Source organism: Chelonoidis abingdonii, chromosome 23 (genome assembly GCF_003597395.2).
Source record: "Chelonoidis abingdonii isolate Lonesome George chromosome 23, CheloAbing_2.0, whole genome shotgun sequence".
Lineage (NCBI taxonomy): Eukaryota > Metazoa > Chordata > Testudines > Testudinidae > Chelonoidis > Chelonoidis abingdonii.
In genome coordinates, this window is record NC_133791.1 from 7,074,992 (window position 1) to 7,092,673 (window position 17,682).

Consider the following 17,682-nt stretch of genomic DNA (forward strand, 5'->3'; position numbering starts at 1 on the left):
GGGGGGGGGCAGCCTCAGTCCAGGTCCTAGTTTGCACATGTCCACCCCACAAAAAGCCCTTGATGGCCCTTTCAGTGGAAGCCCCAAGGACTGAACAGAGCCCTCTTGGTGGTAGGAGCGCCCCCCTGAACGAGGGGAGTGACACCAGGAATGGCATAAACGGAGGCTTGCACTGCTGGGGCTGCACCCGTTTTGTGACAGGAGGATTTGAGTCTCTAGGACTCAGAAGCCGGCAGTTTGCAGGCACACTAATTCCTCTTAAAAGATGGAAACATTTAACAGCAGGGAGACTGCAAGTGGTAGGGAAATTGCTTTTGATTTAAAGCTGGGTAATGCTAGATGGTGTTTCCTTCACTGCGAACACCCTGTGAGAGCCCAGCCTTTCCAGCACACCAGCAAGCGCACCGAAGGGAAGCAGGTGTCCAAGAATGGGCAGGCTGACCTGACCTGACCCTCCTCTTGCTCCAGCACACTGGATGCTGCTCCAGCTACCTACCCGCTCTTCTTCCCTTTCTGGTGGCTTCCCAATTTGCATTTTGGAAACAGAGCGGCTGCTTTTTCGTTTGGTGATGATGCGCTCTCCTCATGCCAATTTCGCTTTAGTGCATTAATTGATGCTACTGGCTTAATGGTGCAGTATAATTTGAAATGGGCTTTTAACAGCAGCTATTGGAATATTGATCTTCTTGCTGCTTGTTGAAATCCAGGCCTGCCGGGGGTCATGTTCTTCACATTTGTTTGCAAAGATAACTTCTCTGGCCCAAAAGTCGCATTGGCTTTCCACTGAGCCACGGTGGAAGCACAGCTGGGCCTTCCTAGACAAAGGCCGTTCCTTGGCGAGGGGGAAGATTATGTGAGACAACTCGAGAGAAGGGAGTGGAGGAAGTCGCTTGGAGATGTTAGTAACAGGTACCCAACACTGAGATTTCCCAATACATCCTTTGGGGAAGCTAAGATTGGCTACATAAAACCTAGCACTCATTGAAGGCAGTTCCTGCTAAGTAAGAGAAATTCTCAGGGTCCCACTGACAGTGGTGTCTTTACATGGGCTACTAGAGTTACTTAACAAAAGCCTCCTCTATCGCTGGCAGAGAGGACTTCTCTAAAGAAGCTGCAGTGAGACTCTCTGAAAATTAAACAGTGCACAAAATCAACAGGAGATGCTCACTTTCCTAGAACGGTCACTGCAGGGGTCATGGACAAATTAAGTACTCATCAAAACGAGGAGCTGGCCATTTGGATTGGAGCAGCAAGCACTGGAAGAAGCTTCTCCAGAGCTCTGCCCAATGCACCTCAAAAAGGGAGCTAGAGCAAGGGGTTGGTATGAACCATTCCCCACCTGCCGCTGGATCGCAGTGTGATTGTGAGTGACGCCAGGCTTCAGTTTACTCTTGGACTCGTGAGCCATAAGGTTTGCAAAGCGCTTCACTCCTTGGGAGAAAAGATAGGAAATAACTACGATAAATCTTGAGCTGCACCACTCTATTAATCCTGAGTCCTGGGGCTTCTTCAGGCAGAGCTCCCTTGCTGAGATCAATTGCTTTGGCAGGGCACAGGGTAAAAGACAGTTCTGTTAAGTGACTTTATCAGTTGTCACCCTTTAAATCTTTGCAGGTTTGCTTTAAAACAACATTACACCCACTCTGTACGGGCAGTGTTCATTCTACTGCCATACCTCTGGGAAATACTGAGGTAGCCCTGGTTAATTCTTATCACTAGTTGTGCTTAAATTCTTTGCATTGCTAGAGCTTTTCAAAGTGCTTCAGAAAAGGAGGGCAAGAATCATTATCCCCATTTACAGCTGGGGAAACCGAGGCACAGGAATTGTCCAAAACCAAAGATAGCCAGGAACAGAACCCAGCTTTCACGTCTTGTGCTTCATTGCCCTATGCAGTGGGCCACATTCCCATCCTTTCAAGGCAACTGAAAAGTTTAAGGGTGACCAATCTACATAAACAAACTTGACAGACTATAGCTCCCCTTGGTGCTAATAAGAGTTCTCGGGGTGCCTCTGGGAGAAAAACTCCACCTAGTGTCCTGAACCAATCACACAGCGTTACCATAACAATGTGCACTTCGTTATCTATGTCCTTCATTACATTTTAATCACTGGGCATCTGATCTCCCCGCACTCAGAAAGGAGATGGCTATTTTTGACTTGGCTCCTTTTTAAAAGGAGAAATGTAATCTTCAAGTAGACTTGGCAAAGAACCAAGTAAAAAAAAAATTACTTTAAAGGGGGGAAAAAATTCATCTTCACGTGACCATGATGATCACAGGGAAATGATTCCCATTAGGCTAAGCAGGGCTCCCCGGGCAGGAAATGCTGACTTCACAGAAACTGGGCACAAGCTGAATGACAGCCAAGCTAATTCATATGCACACGTATTTGACAAGAACACCAAACACTAATCTGCGTTTGTGGACGTACCTGACAGGCTCGGAGAGAACAGCGCTGGGTTTCCTAAGTGTATTTACAGTACAGAGTACAAATATACTGAATCTACTAGACAGCTTCTCAGAAGTGAGAAGAGGGCCAGCGTTAGGGGCACGAGAGAGATGGCTCACCGCTCGGGACACCAACGTCCATGAATCTAGTCTGCACTGGTTTAGCAGAAATGCTAACTGCCCAGGAAGGGGAAAGGCTGTGCTGCTTCCTTCAAGGCCATCTACAGACCTATATACTGTCCTTACCCATTTCAGTGAAGGCTGCGCAACGCACCTCAAGTGCTAAAACAGAGCCATAGGAAGTATCTGAATAGATAAGGACTGCTCACTCTCTTGTACCGTATATTGCAATAAGGTCTATACAGGCTCCCTTCAAACAAACACTTTCTGGGGCACTCAAAGAGCCTCCAAGTTTGACAAACTGGAGTCTCCACTCATGCACTATACTTACGAGCTTCTCTTCTGGCTCCAAGGAAACAAAAGCAGGTGACCGAATGTTTATGTTATTTTTAAGATGCAGCAAGTCAGTTTGCTCAGCATCGATTTTTGTATCTCTTGATGGAGGAGATCAAAGGTCTAACTTCAAATGACCATTTCAACTTGTATTCCCTGGCACCAGGCAAAAATGTTAGCGAGACTTCTGCCTGCTTTCACTGAACATGAGTTACTGCACTACAGAGACTGGGTTCTTACTTGCTGCTGTGCTGTCCTGTCCTGTGCAGAAATGCATTCAATGTCGCTCTTAGGTCTTCACTGATTTTCTCCTGCAAAGATACATTTCAGAGGAGGGTCACTCACCTGGTGGTCAAGGATGGGCCGCAACCTTTGCAAATATCAATGGTGATTTTCCTGTTGTTATGGTCATGCTTAGAGGCCCTGCAAGAAGTCAGGGCCCCTTATGCTAGGCACTGTACACATACAGTGAGTGCCTGCCTTGAAGAGCTTACACTCTACCTATTCAAGACAGAGTGGGAAGGGAAAAACACAGATGTGAAGTGACTTGCTCAAGGTTACCAAGCAGACCAGTGGCAAAGCCAGGAATAGAACCCAAGTCTCCTGGCTTCCAGTACAGTGCTCTATCCACTGGACCATGCTGCCTTTGGCTCAAAAATATGTCAAAGGGAAGCTTTCACTTTTATGTCTAGGTACTTGAAAGGAAGGGAATAAAAAGCTGCAATGAGAAAAGGATTCCCTTGCATATGTATTAATATGATTTCTCCAGGGCTGGATGTGGAAACTCTTTAAACAGATCACTTGGATTCTGTGTGCTGGGCCTAGGGGCAAGATGAGATTTGCCTTCAATGCACAGCATGGGGAATTGCTCTTAAACAGGCAAAAAGGAATTGGTGGCTTTTTTTGGCGCAGCTTTGTTAGTGCTGTGGAAAACAACTCGGCTCTGACAAGAGTCCAAGCCAGCCACTTGCCAGGGTAAAACACACCTGCAGGTGCACGGCAGTGAAATGTGGAACCATGTTTCTGCTCCCTCTTGTCATTTTAATTTCTCATTTTCGCTCCTACCACCCAGCTACCAGTAAGCTGTCCAACACACAGCTCACGCTACCCACCTCCCACTGCTCGACGAAGGAAGGAACAAATTCCCAAGTCAATCTTGAGCGACACTTGCCCCACACAGCTGCAAGAAGGTAATTTCTCCTCTCCAAGTCTCTTAATGATGTAACCAGTAGGGCACCTGCCAGTTTTAATAATTTTTGCCTGTCGAGGCTAACTAGTCGGGTTAATTGAGAAAGCTGCTGGCTGAGTGACCGACCCCCGCCACACACAGATGAGGGTTGCAGGGAAAAGCACTTACTGTTGCCCTCTTCCGTAAGAATGCATCAGCTTCATCTACAAACAGCAAGAGACTGCGAAGGGAAAAAAACAAAACAAGTAGAGACATGGAGACACATACAGCAAGGGAAGAAGGCAAATGATTTCGAGCACCCTAACTGGCTTAGGGTCCTCTTTCCCCAGACCTAATCATCAGAGGTGTCTAAGCTGAAGCTCCACTAGTGTATATGGGGAGGGACTGCTGGCGGGGTCCCCTAGCTTTGGAATTTGTCCCATACTGCTCAGAAATAGCCTGAATTGGAGAACTTTCAGGGCACATTGCAAAGCTTATCTTTTTTCTCCAGATGTTTGAAAACAGGAGGGTGTGGGGAACAGCTGGTGGAGGGTCCGAGTCGCATGGTTCAGTGGGAGTGGATAATCCAAAATCGTACAGCTGCACTTGAGTTATGTTCAAGTAATTAAGTAGGGTAGGTGCTCTTTTAGCATCTGTATAGTAAGTAAATGCACAGCTCAGGGCACTAGGCAGAAACCCAAGAACACAACAGGCCCCGGTGACAGTATATTCCATATAAAAATTCCATGGCTACGGCTGCTGTTATTTTACCGATGTGACTTTCGGGTCACAGCCAAGGGCTAAAAATTTCCCCCACCAACTAGTAGTATTTTTCCCATCCCCTCTTCATTATTTCCAGCTGTATGTTCAAAAAAATTAATAGTTTTATTATTTATTCATTCCTCCAGGTAAAGCCAATGAATAATTCAGAAAAATAAATGCCTTGGTAATGCAAGATTTCTGGTCCCCGCAGGAGACACAGATATTTCAAGTGATCCAAGTGCCTTTTTGGGAAAAAACAAAACAAACAAACAAAAACACGAACAAACCTTTTACTCAACTCCAGCTTCCCTGGGAATAGTCTGAGCTGCTCTTTCCCACCAGAACAGTTTCTTAAGAGTTGCCTCTGCCCCTGCCTCCAAATACTAGCAGTTTAGCGGAGGCAACAGCTAAACTACAACTCTGAAAAGCAATGCATGTCACCTGATGGAAGCTGGTTAAAAGCTTGTGGGCGCTGCTCCAAGAACATGCACGGCTACATCTCCGTAACCTTTCCATTTACTATGTCTGGGGTGCGGCCTTGAGACAGATCAAGTGTGGAAGTTCAAATTCCAGACCAACGAGTGCTGTGAAATGTGGTGTTCTGATGGGGAGTCTGTGTTAGAGGTGGAAACCTCATCTCTCCTCTTCCCCTGACACCGCCCTTTCCAGAACAGTAGCTGCCTACTGACAGTAGGAACAATAATCCAAACCTACGGAAAGCAGCACTCTCTCAGATGGCCAGTTTTCCAGCACACTGTACGCAGTGGAATAACTTGACATCTATGCCAGTTCATTTTCTTAAAAACTGTATGCCTTGTGCCTTCTAGCTCCTCAAAATGGAGGCTGCAAACTCTTCCAAAGGAAGTTTATTTTGCAAGCTTTAAATATTAACATTTAGGGACAAATTAAAACATTTTGGTGATGAACGCAGCAGAATATCAATATGGACACTGCAAGAGAATGTCTGTCTGAACCAATAACAGGGCACATAAATCACCCATTAGCCCTCTTCATGCACAGCTTACATCCTGCAAAGTAGCATAGGAACAAAATGAGATGGCTCCCAGCCCTCTATTAGATTTTAATATGCCTGGGAGGGGACAAGGGTGCACATAGAAGAGTGGTATCAGCTTCACACCGTCCTGCAGCTCACATGAAGCAATTCACATCACCACGAATAGCTTAGCTAGGTGCTCTCTCAAGCCTTAAGAGTGGGAATTTAGTCTGAATGAAAGAACCACTCCAGAGTGTTTGTTTTAAAGGGGTCTTGAAAAGGCAGAGAGTGTACGTGCTTTGCTTTTTGATGAATGTCAGTGTGTTTGAATGGATTGTTACAAACATCAAGAATAGAAATTCCCTGTTTTTGCTGGAAGCTCATTGGAGAACTAACCAGACAAGCAGGAGGATCATGATACCTCAACAGCCTGAAACTTGAGCAACAGGAAGGGGAGGGCATTATTAGACAGACTCTTTAAAACCTGGTCATGTCTCAATTTTGTTAACATTTATTTAATTCCAACCACTGATGCACATAGGAGAAAAGCTCTCCGGGATTTACCACTCCAGCCTCTTCAACTAGGAAACGAGAGAGCTGCTACTCCAGTTCTCTGTTCCTCTGTGAAAACATCCAGCTAGGACCAGGGAAGGCAAGCACTGACACCCCTGAGAAGTCTCAGGTAAAGAGCAAGCAGAACATTCTTTTTCATGAGTAGGGGGCCAGGAGGGGAAGAACTTCTTCAGCCCTTTATACATCATTAAGCAGCCGAAGACGGCACCCCGTTGTAAGTCAGTATTAAAAGGTATGATATGAGATGGCTAATGCAACACTTGTTCCATTACAGTTTCTATCCAGAAGCATCTGTGGATACATCTATAGAGCAATGAAAGGTGTGACTGCAGCTCAAGTAGATGTATCAGAGTTAGCTTTAATCTAAACAGCTCAGGTCCTGGAGCAGCGCAGCCTCAACACAGGCTAGCCCCATGAGGAATTACCCGCGGTCCTGGGCAGGCTTGTACAGTGCTCACTGAAGCTCATGCTGCCTCAGCTTTACTGGCCTAGGATCCAAACTAGCTAGATTAAAGCTTGCTTGGGTATGTCCATTCAAGCTGCAATCACACCTTGTGACTGAAGTACAGACATACCCTATGATTCACAAATGCCTGGTCATTACGTGCTCCCATTCCACTAGGTCCCCCATGCAAGGTAAAGAATATATGCAAAGCTCAGATGCCAGAGGAACTCCTACTCACCCTCTCCTACTCGTGTTAGCCCAGTCAAAGACTTTGTGCATGGCAGTAACTCCTTCCCGCCCCATAGGGGCGACATCGCCACCTGTCATGATGGCATAATCCATGCCTGAATGCATGGCTAATTTCTGGAAAACAAAGAGGGAAGAGAAAAGAGGGTGTGAGTGGTGATTAAAATGTCCTCATTCACTATTCAAGAGCCCAGAGCAATGGAGGTGGCAAGAGGGTGTTAAATTACTGACATTTTATGGCTTGGGACGTGTCAGAGCCTCTCCACCTCATTTGCCCATCTGTAAAATCCTCAGAATACCATACCGCTCCCCCACCTGGTTGAGAGTATTAATGCTTGCAAATTACTGTGCTGGCGAAAAATGAAAGTACAAGTTGTATTAAACCACGCTCTCAAATCACAGAGGGCACATTAGCGTATTTTAAGGGGAAGGAAGGAAGACTGGATGACCTTGCAGGCAGACTCAGGACAACCAGATTCACAAATTTTAAGGCACAGAAGGGACCACTATAATCCTATAGTCTGACCTCCTTCACAGCACAGGGCAGAGAATTTCACCGAATGATTTCTGCTTCAAGTCCTTAACTTTGCTTGAGCTGGAGCACACATCTTAGAAAGACATCTCGTCTTGATTTACAGACTGAGTAACGTGGGCTGTTCCAATGGTTATTACCCCTGCCTGTTAAAAATTTACACTTTAGTTGTAGCCTGAATGTATCTAGCTTCAGCTTCCAAACCGGGGACCATGTTATGCCTTTGTCTGCTAGATTAGATACATAAAAAAATTCTTCTCATTTAAGTATTTACACATCTTGATCAAGTCATTACTCTCTCTTAGAGAAACTACATAGATTGAGCTTCTTCTGTTTCTCACTTGTAAAGCAGATTTTCCAGAATTCAAATAATTCTTGTAGCTCTTCTGAACCCTTTCCAATTTGACATCCATGTTTTTTAAAACCAGGACACCAGACTCCCTCCTTTGGGCAACTCATTTAACCTTTCTGAGCCTCAGTTTCCCACCTTCTGATTACACGCTGTATCCCTTTCTCTGCATTGTTTGTTTAGACTGTAAACTCTGCAGGGCAAGGACTGGTTCTTGCCTGTCTGTGCAACACAATGGAGCCCTAATCTCAACTAGGTCTTTTAGGGGTTAGACTGATATAAACAATAAGGGACAAAGCTCTGCATTTCTCTATTTGTTGATGGAGTTAAAAACCTGGATTGTTGTTGATTATTTAACTTCTCTGGCAATCAGCCTAAATTATGGAACTTTTCCTTCCCTTTTGGAGGCTGTTGTTAAAGCCTGAATCAAGTCATTATTCTGGTGACTGCCAAGTGAAGGGTTTCATAAAGAAGCCTTTGGAGTGGGCCAGGAATTTCTCCCATAAGCCTGAAAGTAAGAAAATCTGCTGTGCTTGTGCAGAATGCCAGCTGACCCACAGGTGGGTTTGACAGGACGCAGAGACAATGTTTATGGAGTATGGCTTCATACCAACTGGAGTTGCTCAGGACACTGTCATCACAGGGTGGAATTATAGCACCAGAAGAACATCCCTTGGTCCCTCCAGCTTTGGAGGAATAGACTTTAAAGCCAGAAGAGACCATCATGATCATCTAAGTCTGACACTGAAGGCCACAGAACCTCACCAACCACTCCTGACATAGACCCCTAACCTCTGACTGTGTTACCGAAGTCCTCAACTCATGATTTAAAGACAATGATGTTAACTCCCAATTTAAACATCCCCTCTACCTGACTACAGGATGCCAGCGGGGAATTAACCTGCAACTGTCTGTGTCAGAGACACAGAGGGCTTGGTTGAGGGTTCAATCTGCCCCAACACACAGGAACTTTGTCACAATAAACATTTTGCAGGAGGCGTAAGCATGAGTGATTGTTTCATACACACACCTCTGGCCTCAGGTGAGTGTAGGAAAGCAGCAGAGAGCCTCTTCCCCTCCTGCACCCCGCAACAGGAGGAGCAAGGAGCAGCTTGATGGAGCCCTGCCGTGGCCAGCAGGCTGGATTGAGAAAAGAACTCAAATCGCCAGCGCAGTCCTTGCCACCCAGTTCTGCCAAATCAGCTAAAGGGAAGATGTCTGAAGGTCAAAGTGAACAAACCAGTTTGCGCAGGGAGGCGACAGCTACAGCGCCATATGCCATTAACACCTTCCCGTCTCCAGTGAAACATGCTCAGCTGAACAGGACCAATTAATTGCTGGGCAGCAGGAGGTAGGGGGAAAAAGCTTTGCTTTGTCCATTAAAATCACCCAGCGCCTGCTGCTAAATGTTAAAAAAAAGTGTTCTGAAACAGGCTGACAGTGCTGGGAGCTCAGAGCCCCATCGCCGGTGTTCACATCTTGCCATCCAATACAGCTACTTAACAGACTGTTGACCCATGGAGCCCTACACTGCAAGAGGCAGAAAACCCTGTCACGTTGCTCCACGTTGCCATCCTTTAGTGTTCACTGAAGACCAAGTCCATGTAGCTGTTTTGTTTTCTGTTAAAGCCCGTGAATGCTGATGCTGTAGGACGTCAGTGGTTTTCAGCCTCTTTCCTGGTGGATCAGTAGCCACATCACAAAAGCCATCCATGCTACCACAACTGGCCAATGATTAAATGGGCTATGGAAACAGAAATCCAGTGGCCGCTAGAGGCCAGGATTGAAGGAGATCAATGAGGCAGTGTGGGCAAACATCTGCTGCTGCTGGTTGGGCTGCATCTGTTTTGTGGAGAGTGGACTTCTGTATCCAGGGCTAATTACCTCACACCTTTCAAAGACAGCCATCTTAACTGACCAGTGCCTTCCACTCTTGTTGGGGAGAATAAGGTGACCGAAATTACAAGACATTGAAACTAGAAGACTCATTTAATACCTTAAGAACTGTATCCGAATACGGGGAAAAAACGTGCACATTTCAGTATTTAAAAAAATAAATTAAAAAAAAAAAATCACAAAATCTAGGCATGATCCCACATTGACACCAGACCTGGTTTGAAGAGCACATTTCTACAACAGAAGGAACAGCCCTGAGAGTCCAGTAGCCTGCAGACTCCTCTGACTTTCCTTATTTGTCCACCAGTTTAATTACTGGAAAGCAGAAGGGGGCTCTGAATTCTCAGGGATGGTGTCTCCCTGAGTACAAGCGGGGCCTGACAGCACACACTGCCATACACACTTGCTCGAAAAAAATATGAAGGAGGGCATAATGGGGATGTGATCATCAAGGTGGGGTGCAGACTTCTCTCCCCACCTCCCATTCATGGGAGCACAGACACTTGGAATGGCAAGAGACCTACAAGAACAGGACGTATTTCCTTAGAGTAGATCACAAGAAACTGATGCTTTCCTCCCATCAAACTGTTCAATAATGCCTGTAGCCGACATCCCTTTACACTAGAGTCAAGTTTGGTCTACACTTGTTCTTCTCAGAAGTCAAGGCAGCTGATCCATAATTAGACTTTACACCAATGATGTTCAGATGAGCAGATGAATTCTACCAGTAGCTAGTTTCCTATGGTACTGGCAGCATCTCATTTTCCTGTTTAGGAAGGTTTACAAAGCCTGTGCTCCAGCTCCCCCTCTCAGTAGCTATCCACCTGTATTTTAGTTGTAGCACGCCTGTGTAAGACCTGAGCATCAGCTGTGTTCCGCACCACTGCCTAAAGGCCAAAGAATGAGTAAGTGCATGGGATCTTTGCACCCAGGGGCTGGTGAATTCTGGCTGGCAGCAGGGTGTAGATTCAATGCCATACAACATAGTGTGCTGCCACCACTGCTCTTCAAGAGAGACAGATGATCCAAACAGGAGTAATGGACTACCTGGTGGTGTAATAGGCTAATGAAAGCACAGCTCCAGCCGCGATAATGCTGTCTCTCCTTGCAACTAAATGTAATGCTCGTGAAAGGTGTTCTCTCAGGAATCCCTGAAACCTTTTATTTCTACAAGCACTCATTCAGCAAGGATGGAGACAGTTCAAGCCATAACATCTCCTTTTTTCCATCAATAGGTCAACTCCAAACCTGAGGGCTAGCCTCCAGAGGCAAGATGCTAACTCAGTCTCCATGACCATACAATGTTTTTCACAACACGGATGCTCTTAATACAAGAACACACAAATAGTCAATGAAAAAAGGTGGCAAATTCAAGACTGAAAAGGAATGACTTTTCCACACCACGACTGGCCTGTGGAACTCATTGCCACAAGAGATCACTGAGCCCAAGAGTATAGCAGGATTCAGGAAGGACTGGATGTTTATATGGATAAGAATATCCTGAATTAGAACATATTAAAAAAATTTGGGAGGTATCTAAACCTTCCTGCACTGGGTCATAAGCCAACAGCTATCAGGGCTGAGCAACAGTTTTTTCTGAGGCTTCGAGAGCAAAAGTGAAATCCATTATCTAAGCTAAACGAGGTCTTTCCACCTCTCAGAACTTCTGCGTGAAAGTTGTGTGCTGTTTCTCAGAGTCAAATCCACACTAAATCAGAGAGAAGCACATAGAACAATTCCTACTTATCTAGCCCTCCTGCTCCCTCCCCCTATGAGTTAATAAGCAACAGGATAGCCCCTACTTATGAGTCAAATATGATTAACAGAGGTGGAAATGAGATACTAGGGCTGGCATTGGCATTTCACAAGTCATGTCTGTCAAGTGGCGCACACAGGCTGTTTCATGCTGTCAGCCAATCCAGAGGGAGCAGTTTCTGTCTCTAGGCTGCACCAGAATTCAAGCCACTGGATTGTCTAACCCAAAGCACAGAGCAAAGCGCTATAAGGTAGATGCCCCTTCTTCCTCCCTCAGCACCCCAGAACCCCACTACACACACATCAGGGCTTGGCAAAGCCACAGCAGTTGCAGCCCAGAGAGGTATAGTTATAAAATTGTAGGGTATTCCTTGAAAATCCACAACAGCTGGACTGTCAGGATCTTGGCAGGGCCTTACCTTGGCAAAGAGAGTCTTCCCAGTACCAGGTGGGCCATACATAAGGATATTCCTGTACAAACTTTTGTTCTTTCTGGTATTTCTTGTTGCTATGGCAATGTCTCTTACACGCTCCTCCAGCTTGGGCTGCAAGAGGAGAAAAATAAAGTTTGGGAAACAGACAACATATCCTATACCCAGAGCTGCGTATGCTTCACACAGTAGTATAGGCAGATAGCTATCAACACTGTCTGCAGAGAGCAGGGTTGGAGTCTCAGGTCTGATGAGTTCTTAGCCTGAATTCCTGCAGCTTATTGACTTGGACTTGAGTAGTTCCTCCTTCAGGATTTATTGTATTTCAAGTTATAATTACTTCAAATTCAAGCCACAATGAGCAAAGTTTTAGCTAATAAGAATAATTTTTGGGACCGATAATGGATATGAACATTTCAGAATCTACCCTACCATGGATGCTCTAGGAGCTTATTTTCCAGGAACTACCTACAAGAAGGGATGAGAGGGAGAAGGTATGTAACAAGCCAAGTCAGAAGCAAAACTATTGGTAGTAATCAATTTTCCACGTAAGCAGGAGTGAAGGAATTTCTTATACATATTCTTACATTCTGCGAAATACAGAGGCAGATATTCCTACATTTTTTTTGGTAACAGTCTCAAAAATAAGCCCTTCAATTCACTTGATATTAAGAAATTAAATTCAGAAACAAATGTGCAAAATCAGTCGTGATGAGTGGATTGAGCCATTCAGATGGTGTTCAATATCAAAGGCATACGTTCGTTGGTTCTCTGGCCTACATGTGGGTGTCAGAGCAGTAACAGTTCACAGATTAGAGACAACATGTAGAATTCGGACAGACTATATTGCCACATTAACATGCTGACTAAGGAGAAGAAAAAAAAATCACACTGACCTAAGACTTCCAACTGCTCTGTCCAGAAGGATCAAAGTTTAGCAGGGTGTTTAACGTGTTCCATGCTGAACATGGAAGCTTATTTACACTCTGGGTGCCCCAAGAGTGCTACATTTTCAGTATTACTAAACTGTAACAGAATTTAAAATGAAAGCAAGGAGAGAACCTTTTATATTTAGACACCAAGATCTTGGACGGTTTGAGATAGCAAAAGCCGGTACTTACGCTGAGAACAACTCCTTCAAGAGCATCTTGAGCCTTGCTGGTAAGACGCTTGCCAACCTGAGAAGGAGAAATTCATTAAAAAAAAAAAAAAACAACACATTATGCAAATATGAGCACTAAGTGTGGGGTTCTTGACATCACACTGCCAGTTCCCTAGAGCAGGACTAGCACAAGCTGCACGGCGAGCCAAAGGAAAGAAGGTATTTACCTTGATGGGATGCTTGAGTGCCTCCAGCACAGTAATGCGTGAGGTCTCTCTCACCAGGGAGGGCTTGCCCAGACGAGCTTCTATGTACCGCCCTGCAACCCCAGTAGCGTTCTTGGCAGTGTATATCCCCACTGCCAGCAGAGTCAGACCTGCCACCTGGAGAAGAGGGGAAAATTCTTATCAACTTCCTTTGTAAGACAATGCTATAAGAATGAGAAGCTGGAGTCTGCAGCACTCTCCTATTGGCAGGTCACACTCAAGGCTGTATGGAGGGCTTGTCCATCTGCATCCTGGTGGAAGGGTGTTAAGCGCAGATCTATGCATCTCATACTGTAAACGGAATGGTGTTATAATGGAGGTAGATGCAAAATAATCTGTTCTGTTTCTGACTTGGTTAATCAAAATTATGACGAATGAAATTGAAAATTAAATGCATCCTCAAACTGCATTAGTTGCTAATTCTGTTTATCTTTGTGTATTCTATGAATGGTAGAGTGATGATTGGATTCATATTTACATGTTAGTGTACAGAAAGTAAAGTGTACCTCTAATAACTACCAGTATGTGATTGCTCTGTATTAAGAAGGGATTTTTCAGTGGTCATGTACCTTTGTGGTCCCTCCTTTGAATTAACGGACAGGGCATCCTTGACCATCACAAAATCACCAATTATTAATCGATGTCAAATCTGGCCCCACATGTAGGTTTAACTGAAAAACAAGCATCCACAAAACCTGAAGACCAACGGAACTGTTTCCATAAAAAGTATGCTTGGATGTTCTCTTGGGTCACCGGTAAGGTTTGCATGTACAGCAACAGTGTTAGAAACTCACTGTAAACAGAAGAGAAACAGACCTGTCTCTCTCCATTGCCCAACCTAAGAGTGCACTGGGCTGCAAGCTCTTTAGGCCAGCTTATGGGTGCCCTTCATTTGTTCCTAACACATTTTGAAAATCTTACAGCACCCAGTTTCAATAATTTAGAATGTTACTTGCAAAGAAGAGGATTTAAAAAAAAAAAAAATCTGAGCAAGTACTTTTCAATACTTTAGAAGGATTTCCATAGATGAGAAACTCTGAGCACAGCTGTGAAATCAGAGTAAATCCAAGAATGACTGAGGCTCCAATTGGCAGTAACCTCCCTTGACCAAAGGGGCAGTTGAGGCCAGCTTCAAAGCTTGGCTCTTTCACCGAGTGCTTCGTATGGATGGTGGAAAATTTGGTTAAAGGAAACAAAATGAGGTTAAAGATGAGCCAATATTTGCTAGTGGCACGAGGGCAGCTTGGTCAGCTGGAAAAAAATTCTTGATTTGTGTTATTCCTAACAGAACTCCCAGGAAAGGAAGGTGCTTTAATATTTCAGCACTTTAGCTAAAATACTGTTGGATAAACACTTTGAAGTATCCTACGGAGGCCATATCCCATTGGCACACCATACTCTGCTGTTGGTCTTTGATTGGTACTGCTTTGGTGGCAGTTGGAGAGCTGTATGGTAGAGGACAGTTCCCAGAAGCTCAGACGGAGCTTTCCAAAAGGCACATTAGAGACAAGGCTCCCAGTTTTCAAGTTAAGAAAAATTCAATTTATCGAAACAAAGGGGAAAAGCCCAAGTGCCCCATATCTCCTCTGCTATTTAGCAGCCCCAAAGCTTCGCATGGACCAACACCAGGTTGTTCCCTCATGTGAACAGGATTACCCAGAGCGGTTACCAGGGTTAAAATCAGTCAGTGAAGGGAGCGGATATGGCTTGAAATTGCACCAGAAGCAGGTAAGCATGGAATTGCCAAATTTAATGTCACTTTACCACAATTCTGAATCATTGCATGCTGAACTAAGTGAAGGCACAGCCGCAGACTATGGTTGCCAGGTTAGATCATGCACCTCTCCCCCATGGCCCTTGTAAAATAATTTTGGGATAGTCACAAAAATCCTTTCCCTTCTTCCATTCCCTTCCTTTCAAAGGGTGGGGGTTGGGGCATCTCCTTTATCTTTAGATGCAGAGGTACTCTGCTTCTGCATTCAATCTGCCAGTGTCAACAGCTGATTATTGGCCTGCTCTGAGTTTGCTATACACATCTTTAACCCCAATCTTTACAGTGACCAGCAAACTACTGTGCCAAAACCACACAGCCCTGAGTGACAGAACATTGAAGGCTCTGCATTTTATCTTTAATCCCAGTCCCCTCTGGCAACATTCCAGGGAGGCATGAGGGGGCAAACAGGATGGAGAAGTGGTGCCTGCTTCACCCTCCCCATCTCTGCCAACCAATCCCTCTTCCAACTAACTTGGCTTTATTTGCTCTAAATGAAACCAGCTTTAATTAGGATGAACTGCCCCCACCAGGAAAGCTGCCTGGAAGAAAGCTTCACTCAATAAGGTGAGTTACCCATTGGCCGTTTAAACACCATCGGCAGCTGCTTTCACAAGCAGCCTGTAAATAAAAATTTCCTTCACCAACCATTTTAGTGTCCAGCTGAACTCTTAACACCAATAATTACTACATGAATTGAGTGCAGAGAAAACCCTGCTAGTCACTGTGCAGCAAAATGCTTTGAACAGGAAAAACGACAAATTCCAAATGTCACAGGCACCAATGTGACACAAAGGGGAAGAGAGAAGGGGTCAGGGTTGTGCTGCAGAAAGCTAGTCCTATTTCTAGATTTTAAAGTCTCCTTAAATTACTCACTTATGGACCAATCTGGAAAAAGTGTCATAGCCCCATGGTGTTCCTGGAGCATTAATGAATGAGGGAACAATGGCCTTCCAGCCAACAGAATCCTTAGCTGTTTTAACAAACTATGGTTTTGAGTGTCCTGTATGATTCTCCTTAAAATGGCCTGAGTTTCAGGAAATGCTGGGCATACAGGCTGAAAATCTGGCCCCTTTCAAGTGCGTGAAGTTGGTCACCCAAAATCAAAGCCACTTTTGAAAATCTTGACCCATATACACAAACCACTTCACCCCCCACTGAAATGCAGCTACCTTGGGGTGGAACCATGTATCAAAACACAGTAACATGAAACGAAAGTCTAGGAGGTGAGCAGCGTATCCAACCAAAACTGCACAGGAATTTCGGGAAGGCAGAAATATCCACCACCATATAACCACAAGACTAATAATTCATCTACACTCCTGTAATTTCAGGGCTGAACCTTTTCAAGCCAAACCTGGTCAAATGAGTATTTCCCTCAGGGCAAGCTTGGCTCCCAGCGCTCTAGCGTATGGCAGCATCACTATACCATGGGGTGAGTTATTTTTAAGTCTCCTCTGTACAAGAATTTAACCGTGTGCTGTATTGGTGCCCCCCACCCCTAAAAAGAAACTACTTGTTGGCATGAAGAGGCTATGACAAATGTCTGAATTCTGCTTGCTACTGAGGGCTAAGGGCAGCTGTTTTCAGATGAATATACACAAGCAATTCATCACCTGTCAAAATGAGGTCAGAGATAGCACATAAAATGGTGGGAGATACCAACAATTCAGGAAAAAGGGGTGTAAGGAAAAAAGGCAAGGAGCTAGAAAGTTACATATTAGCTGCATGCCCTTCTTAGGACTGCTCTGTTTCAAGCTTCCTTGTCAGCAGGACCAGACTGCTCATCTCTATAGTGCATATAAATCTGGTAGGTGCTAAAGTCCCTAGCTCACGCCAGCTAGAATGTTTACATCAGGGATCGGCAACCTTTGGCACGCTGCTTGCCAAGGTAAGCACCCTGGCAGGCCGGGCCGGTTTGTTTACCTGCTGTGTCCGCAGGTTCGGCCGATCACGGCTCCCACTGGCCACGGTTTGCCCTCCAGGCCAATGGGGGCTGCGGGAAGCGGCCAAGGGATGTGTTGAAACCTCATTTTGCCCTTTTGTTCTCATTTTGTCCCAAGGACCAGAGAACTTTTTAAGCCTAAAACATAAGCATTGTGATTACCTGATTATATTGATTCATTCAGTGACAGCTCTTTAGATTTTCACCAGCTATGCATCACTCTAGTCCTATCACACTTAACATAGCTGAGCTCCCAATACTAAATTGCAAGACACACTCATCTACTGGTATTACTGTTCTGCAGCAGGGACCTACATCCACATTACCATGCAGTGCTGCATATCAGTGAGCTGCGATTAAGTTTGCCACTAGAGCTGTTCAGTCTAATGACCCTTATAAACGTAATCCGTTATTATCACACTACAGTAAAACCATGCACACTGAAGTAGTATTAGCATAGCATTCTGTACAGAATACAACGTTTTTAGGAAGAGCTAATACATACATGAAAAAGGCTGAAAACCCTATCCAGTACCACCTTGATTA

General features: G+C 44.9%; 1 protein-coding gene across 1 annotated transcript in view; it reads right to left on the reverse strand.

The window, feature by feature from the left end:
- Positions 1-17,682, reverse strand: part of ATAD3A (ATPase family AAA domain containing 3A) — a 60,661-nt gene that overhangs the window by 21,872 nt on the left and 21,107 nt on the right. Inside the window, exons 8-13 of the mRNA XM_032780028.2 lie at positions 13,382-13,537; positions 13,174-13,230; positions 12,041-12,166; positions 7,082-7,206; positions 4,259-4,310; positions 3,142-3,212 (exon numbers count right to left, since the gene is read on the reverse strand). Coding sequence (XP_032635919.1) covers positions 3,142-3,212; positions 4,259-4,310; positions 7,082-7,206; positions 12,041-12,166; positions 13,174-13,230; positions 13,382-13,537 — 587 coding nt within the window. The remainder of the gene's footprint in view (positions 1-3,141; positions 3,213-4,258; positions 4,311-7,081; positions 7,207-12,040; positions 12,167-13,173; positions 13,231-13,381; positions 13,538-17,682) is intronic.